The sequence below is a fragment of the Myripristis murdjan genome, chromosome 3 (assembly GCF_902150065.1).
Source record: "Myripristis murdjan chromosome 3, fMyrMur1.1, whole genome shotgun sequence".
Classification (NCBI taxonomy): domain Eukaryota; kingdom Metazoa; phylum Chordata; class Actinopteri; order Holocentriformes; family Holocentridae; genus Myripristis; species Myripristis murdjan.
In genome coordinates, this window is record NC_043982.1 from 42,645,288 (window position 1) to 42,653,027 (window position 7,740).

Consider the following 7,740-nt stretch of genomic DNA (forward strand, 5'->3'; position numbering starts at 1 on the left):
GAAACACAGGCGCCCCCACAACATCCCCATCACAAGGCAGCCACTTCCGCACCAAGAGTCCCTCCTGAACAAAATAGCCCTGTGCTACATCGCCAACCTGGTGACGCGGCACAGCTTGATCCCACAACGAGGACAACGACACATCAGATTTTTGCGCCTTAATCCACTCATCCCTTGACACCAGCGGAGGCAAATCAGGCAGCATAACTGGCTCCACTGAGGCCGCAGTCTCCACCGGCACAGACGCACCTTTACCCTGGGCGCGCGTCACGGCACAAACAGGAAAAATCTCCAGCCCCGAACTGTCAGATGCCACTTCCAGCGGCTCGGACACCACCACAGGAGGCGGGGGGCCACTGGGCCAAACACGACCACCACAGATGTCATTTCCCAAAATCATTGACACTCCCGGCAAGGGCAACTCGGGCCGCACACCCACAGAAAACACACCTTTAGCCAAGTCACAATCCAACAGTACATTATGGCGAGGCACTGGGACGAAGCCGAACTCCATTCCCCTCATCACAATAAAATCACCAGACTGCGTATCAGCAGAAAAAGGAAGCGCCGACTGCACAATAAAAGAATGCCGGGCCCCTGTGTCACGCAACACTCTAATATTAACATACTCAGCACTGCCCACCAAGGAAACCTGCGCGTCAATGATGAAAGGCTCAAAGCCAGACCTGTCACCATCACCAACCTCCACCGCCTTTTCCACCGGCGCACTTGCGCACAACATGGCCGGAGCTGGGGAAAGCGCGCCGTTTTTACGCCTTAACAAAGGACATTGGTCCTTCCAGTGACCCTCCCCATGGCAGAAATTACACAAGTTTGAACGGCCTGGGCGCACCGAGGCAGACGCACCGCGGGCCGGACCTGATTTTGAAAAACGGCCGCGTGTAAAACTGCTGTCATCACCCACTCGCTCACGCACCCCAGCAAAATCAGACCTGTGCGTCAACAAGAAATCATCCGCCAGTTCAGCCGCTCTAAGCGCAGTAGCTGGCTCTCTTTCATTCAAGTAGGCGGCTACGCGCTGAGGCGCCACGTTTTTAAACTGCTCCATGATAATTAACTGGCACAGCCCGTCAAATGTATTTACCTTTTCCGCTGCGCACCAGCGGTGAAAATGAGTGGTCAAATCACGCACAAACTCCACATTCGTCTGCTTATCAGACTTCACCCAGTGTCTAAACCTCTGGCGGTATGCCTCTGGGACGAGTTCATACGCCTTGAGAACGGCCGACTTCACCGTTTCATAGGTCAGACCCTCCTGTGCGCACACAGCCGAGTACGCCTCCTGCGCCTTACCAGTGAGGACGCACTGCAGCAGGAGGACCTTGTCTCCATCCAGCCACTGCCTGGCCTCTGACACACGCTCAAACAATGTGAAAAAAGTGTCGGGGTCTCGCTCGTTAAACTTTGGCACAAGGCGCAAACTAGCGGTCAGGTCTCTGCCCTCACGCCCAGCCACAGACCCCGAGTCATTTGACGCACCAGACATCCTACTGTCGCGGTCCAAAACCCGCAGCTTTGTCCGCTCCAGCTCCAACTCCAGCTGCAACAATTCTCTCCGTTGCGCAAACGAGAGCACCTCAGCCTGCCCCACAGACACAGACGCCGACTCCGACCTCACCGCAGCTGCGGCCGCCGGCTCAGCAGCAGGCTCCTTCTGCAACACACCTTTCTCAAACAAGGTCAACAACACAAACATTTTTAACTCATCTTTAAGCATTCCCTCTTGCAACACAATATCATAGTGCTCAGCAATCTCGACCAACTGATCCTTCTTACAGGAGTCCAAAAACACCGCACAAGGCGCATCGTAAAAGGCTGACAAATCCATTTTCACCTTGGAGCCGGATCCACACTACCAGGTGCACAACGAGCAAGCAATGCCCCCCAGAGCGCTCCCCTAACTGCCTAACCCAGGATCTGACTAAACTCAACCCTGGTCTTCATGCGGTTCTGCAGCGGGTCAATTAAGCACAAAACCAGCGAGATCACCACCGGCAAGCCCCTGGAGTGCCCCCGAGAAGGCTGCTTGCGCAACCAACACTTACCGCTCCCCACAGCACTACGAAAAAAACAAACAGACACAATCCCAAAGGGGAGAGTGCCCTGAAGCCTAACGGGAACCTCCAGAAAATGCGCACCTGCAGCGTATCACCTACTCCGACCGGTGAGTAAAACTCTTCCTACCCTACCACATAAATCCAAACAATATAACCGAGTTAACTTAACCGAGACGAGCCCCCATTTGTCAGAGCTGGCTCAGCTCTCTGACAAAACAAACGCAAGAGGGAATATTACCAACCAAAAACTACATTTATTTATAAGATGCGGACAATATGAATAAACAACAAACGACAATCTATATCTGTAATGTAGGAGGTCAGTGGTGTGTGCGGGTGCATGGCTGTGTGTGTATGTGTGTTGGGTGCAATCTAAGCGACAAGAGACAACAGGTGAGCTGCAGGGCCAGGCCGGGAATGGGAAGGAGCGGGAGAACGGGCGGACTCCGCAGGTGCCTTTTAAAGATGCGGCCCCACCCCCTTGGAGACACACACCGGAGGCCCATTGACAATCATGCCCTGTGAAAAGAGAGGGGAGAGGGCGAGCAGGACACCAAACACAACCCAACCACTTGGGGTTGTCACAACATACATATATACACACACACACACACACACACACACACACACACACACATATATACACACATACATATATATACATATATATACATATACATACATATACACACACACACATACACACACATACACACACATACACACATATACATATACACATATACATATACACATATACATACACACACATATATATACATATATATACACACACATATATATATATACATATATACACACACATACATATATATATACACACACATACATATACATATATACACACACATATACATATATATATATACACACACATATACATATATATATATACATACATATATACACATACATATATACATACACACACACAGACACATACATATATACATACACACACAGACACATACATATATACACATACATACATATATATACACATACACACATATACACACACACACACACACACACACATATATACACACATATATATACACACATATACATATATATACACATATATATATACACATATATACACACACACACATATATATATATATATATATATATATATATATATATATATATATATACATATACATATATACACATATATATACACACACACACACACACACATATATATATATATACATATACACACACACACACACACACACACACACACACACACACACACACACACACACACACACACAGGCTATACACACATATATACACACACACATATACACTATATTACCAAAAGTATTCGCTCACCTGCCTTTACTCATACTATGAACTGAAGTGCCATCCCATTCCTAACCCATAGAGTTCAATATGATGTCGGTCCACCTTTTGCAGCTATTACAGCTTCAACTCTTCTGGGAAGACTGTCCACAAGGTTGAGGAGAGTGTTTATAGGAATTTTTGACCATTCTTCCAAAAGCGCATTGGTGAGGTCACACACTGATGTTGGTCGAGAAGGCCTGGCTCTCAGTCTCCGCTCTAATTCATCCCAAAGGTGTTCTATCGGGTTCAGGTCAGGACTCGCCCGCTCCAAACTGTTCCCACAAGGTTGGGAGCATGGAATTGTCCAAAATGTTTTGGTATCCTGAAGCATTCAAAGTTCCTTTCACTGGAACTAAGGGGCCAAGCCCAGCTCCTGAAAAACAACCCCACACCATATTTCCTCCTCCACCAAATTTCACAGTCGGCACAATGCAGTCTGAAATGTACCGTTCTCCTGGCAACCTCCAAACCCAGACTCGTCCATCAGATTGCCAGATGGAAAAGCGTGATTCATCACTCCAGAGAACGCGTCTCCACTGCTCTAGAGGCCAGTGGCGGCGTGCTTTACACCATTGCATCCGACGCTTTGCATTGCACTTGGTGATGTGTGGCTTGGCTGCAGCTGCTCGGCCATAGAAACCCATTCCATGAAGCTCTCTGCGTACTGTACTTGGGCTATTCTGAAGGTCACAAGAAGTTTGTAGCTCTGTAGCAATTGACTGTGCAGAAAGTCGGCGACCTCTTTGCACTATGTGCTTCAGCATCCGCTGACCCCTCTCCGTCACTTTACGTGGCCTACCACTTCGTGGCTGAGTTGCTGTTGTTCCCAAACGCTTCCATTTTGTTATAATAGAGCTGACAGTTGTCTATGGAATATTTAGGAGCGAGGAAATTTCACGACTGGATTTGTTGCACAGGTGGCATCCTATGACAGTTCCACGCTGGAATTCACTGAGCTCCTGAGAGCGGCCCATTCTTTCACAAATGTCTTGTTTCACAGTCTGCATGCCTGAGTGCTTGATTTTATACACCTGTGGCCAGGCCAAGTGATTAGGACACCTGATTCTGATCATTTGAATGGGTGAGCGAATACTTTTGGTAATATAGTATATGTATAAATTATTTGGTAAAGTACTAAATGTCTATTTGCTCTGGCCATCAGGCAGGAAAACTCACTATGTAATTTCAGGTGAAGGAGATACTGTGGTGCTTTTGGAGCCAGTGCCAGCACATGTGTCATGTGACATCACCCCAGAGGTAGCCTAACTGTCAAGTCAATGTGTCTGGTACTTTCATCTAGCCTATGTCTAATCTACATCATGCATATTTCTGAAATCATTCTTCAGGGTGACATGGATGATGAAGACAGTCTCTGTGTCTTCAGAGAGGCCTTTGGGAGTAAGTGCATTTTTAAATTGATCTCTGAATGACAAATAATGAAGTAACATAACTTTGATTGCCGATTTCTTTCACAGGGAGAGTATCTACACCACTCTCCTCAGCCCGCAGCCTCGACATCACATCGAGGAAGGAAGCAAACTGTAAGGGTTGTAGGCTATGTTTGAGCAAAAACGCACTGTGCAAATTGAATCACAAGGAATTTTCCTTGACAATACATGACAAAGATACAATTGTAGCTCAGTAATCTCTTCTTCACTGAACAACCCGGTGTCGTATCACCTAAAACAATTCATACAGATGTCTGCAGATACAGTACGTGCTTTGTACAAGAGAAACCTGGAGCTCGACAATCAAAAAAAGGAACTGGGAAATAAAGAAACTTAAATTAGAAATAGAAATTTTGGAGGCAAAGAAAAAGGTAAATGATAGTTTTAAAAAGTTGTATCTACGCATGATTAACATTATCGACTAATGACTTGTTCTCTTTTCCTCCCCAGCAAATGCAGTAAATAAAAAGTGACACTTTAATGAATGGTTGTTCTGTATATATTTTTAATCACTGAAAAATTGTGTTGTTATGGCCTGCTGGATGGCTGCACCGGTGGGATGGTCCACAGTCACAGGATCCACTTCATCTGGTGCCACCAATGGGACATGTGGTGCCCTTTCTTTTCTTATTACTGCAATGTTATGCAGCACCACACATGCTGCAATGATTTTGCATGCCCTCTCTGGGCGAACCCTCAGCCCACGAAGGCAGTTAAAACGGGACTTGATGACCCCAATGGTCATTTCTATCCTGACCCTGCATTTACCCAGAGCCACATTAAAGCGGCTCTGTGATGCTGTGGCAGGGTCAGGATAGGGGGTCATTAAGTTTCTCGTGCAGGGATACCCTCTGTCCCCCACAAGCAGTCCATCAAAGAGCCCTATTAATGAAGAGAGGGAAAAATACTTTGTCAGTCTTAACAATTAAAAAAAGAGTAGGAAAAATATGAAATAGTGCCTTACCTTGCTCTAACTGGTGACCCAGTAAAGACTCTCTAAAGATTCTGCTGTCGTGTACCGACCCAGGCCATCTTGCCTCAACACTGGTGACCAAAAGCTGATGGTCACAAGTCATCTGTCAAAAGCATTTCTGATTAATTTCAAAGAAAGCACAAAGGTTGGGGATTCTGTGACTGTTATAGCCAATTGAAATAATTGCTGCAATATTCATTCAGTATTATGAATTTTAGTTTAGAATATGTAACTTCAGTAGCTTTATGGGAGTGTTGTCTAGGAATTGGAGGTAAAGCCTGAGGTCAGTCAGGTGACTGAAGGTGTGTGTGGGTGACGGAGCAGGCGGTGGTTACCATGGTTACATGACAACGTTGACCACTATTTACGCTGCTTAGAGCTACTTGTCAGTAGTTTCAGATAATTGTTCGTTACATTTGAAGTTTAACTTGAATTATGGAGCCATTTCTGTTGTTTCTGATGTTTGTTTGCTCCTTTTTTGTTAAATCTTTTTTTCTAAATCGGAATAAGTGGCGTTTGGAGTGCGTTTGAATCACCACGGGCTGCTCCCGTCCAATCATCACCTTCGGATGCCGTGACTGTCAACGTTATAATATAAGGGGTTTCCTTTAAAAAAAAAAAAAAAAAAAAAAGAAAGAAAGAAAGAAAAAAGAAAAAAATAGCCTACTACAACGGAATATTTCTAACAAACATGAAGTCTGTGCACCACTAATAGTATACCTGCATTGTGCATATGTGCCACCAATCACTGGACAAAAATGAGCCTACTTTGTGATTTCACCTGCACATTGATACTATGAAAGGATTTCCTATTTATATAGTCGCCTTCGTTCTCCCCCAAGGGTCCTGTGATTGGGATGTGGGTGCAATCTATTGCACCCATAACCCTCGGGAATCCTATAAAGAATGAGATGTCATTATGCAAGTAGCTTAAGTCATACTGATAATAGAGAGAAGTATGAAAGCACACTACCTGCTAGTTGGTAAAATGCCTCTTTAACAGTTAGTGCGCTCACATGGCTAGGGAATACCACAAACATATTCAGCCTCTCAGTGAGAGCAAGAACCACCTTGTGAATAGCACGACACACAGTGTTCTTACTCAGATTTTCTGCATCACCGACTGAATGCATGTAGGTTCCCGTGGCTAAAAAACGGAGCGCCACACACACCGTTTGCCCTACTGTGAGCACACAACTTCTATCCGTGGCATTCCTGACACTTGGCTCAACAAGTGAGCAAATGTAGCGTATTCCCTCAGATGAAAATCTATACCGCTCATGGAGAATATTGTCAGGAAATGCCAGCGGATCCGCACGATCCCTAAATTGCCTTTGCCTCCGCAGTGACCCACGGACAATCCTGGCTCCCAGCTCCACCGGATCATTAATAAATGGTGACGCCATCTCCAAAAGAGTTAAATGGTGAGATAGCGCCGCTTTTATAGCCAGGCGGGGTTAAACTTAGCTCATAACCTGGTCGGGACCAGGTTATGAGTTAAGCCTAAGTTACCATGGTGATCTAGCCGGGTTAAAAGAGAGCCACCTTTGTGATACAGGAAAGCCTGGCTTTAGACTCAACATACCTCGCTAACCCACTAAACCTGCTTCGTAGTACACCCCTCAGGGAACAGAGTTTAAAAATAAGGTTAGGATTAAAATCAACAATTTACTGCAACCTAGTTTTGTTTATCCATGCTGACTTGTGTTTCTATTTTTTGGCATGCTGAAGATTAACACTCAATCATGTGAAAAGCTTGGGATAAAGAGGAGCTTTTGCTCCCCTTATCATCCACAGACGAACGGACTTGTTGAGAAACTCAAGAGCACCATTCAACGGTAAGTTTATGTTAAAGACTAAA

The 7,740-nt window shown here is 45.4% G+C and overlaps 1 protein-coding gene across 1 annotated transcript; it reads right to left on the minus strand.

The window, feature by feature from the left end:
- Positions 1 to 5,411: 5,411 nt before the first annotated feature.
- Positions 5,412 to 7,431, minus strand: LOC115357239 (putative nuclease HARBI1). The gene is made up of 5 exons (XM_030048658.1): positions 7,405 to 7,431; positions 6,853 to 7,304; positions 6,661 to 6,776; positions 5,871 to 5,982; positions 5,412 to 5,788 (listed from the first exon to the last, which is right to left on the minus strand). Exons 2-5 carry the CDS (start codon positions 7,283 to 7,285, stop codon positions 5,412 to 5,414), a joined length of 1,038 nt encoding a protein of 345 aa, XP_029904518.1. The 5' UTR covers positions 7,286 to 7,304; positions 7,405 to 7,431.
- Positions 7,432 to 7,740: the final 309 nt, after the last annotated feature.

Bases quoted from the DNA above. Each gene is read 5' to 3' on its own strand.
- LOC115357239 (XM_030048658.1), bottom strand. From the start codon at position 7,285: ATGGCGTCACCATTTATTAATGATCCGGTGGAGCTGGGAGCCAGGATT. The intron at 5,983-6,660 runs GTGAAATCACAA...TGCTTTTGACAG, and splicing joins TTCATAGTATCAATGTGCAG to ATGACTTGTGACCATCAGCT. The intron at 5,789-5,870 runs GTAAGGCACTAT...CTTCATTAATAG, and splicing joins GGGTCACCAGTTAGAGCAAG to GGCTCTTTGATGGACTGCTT.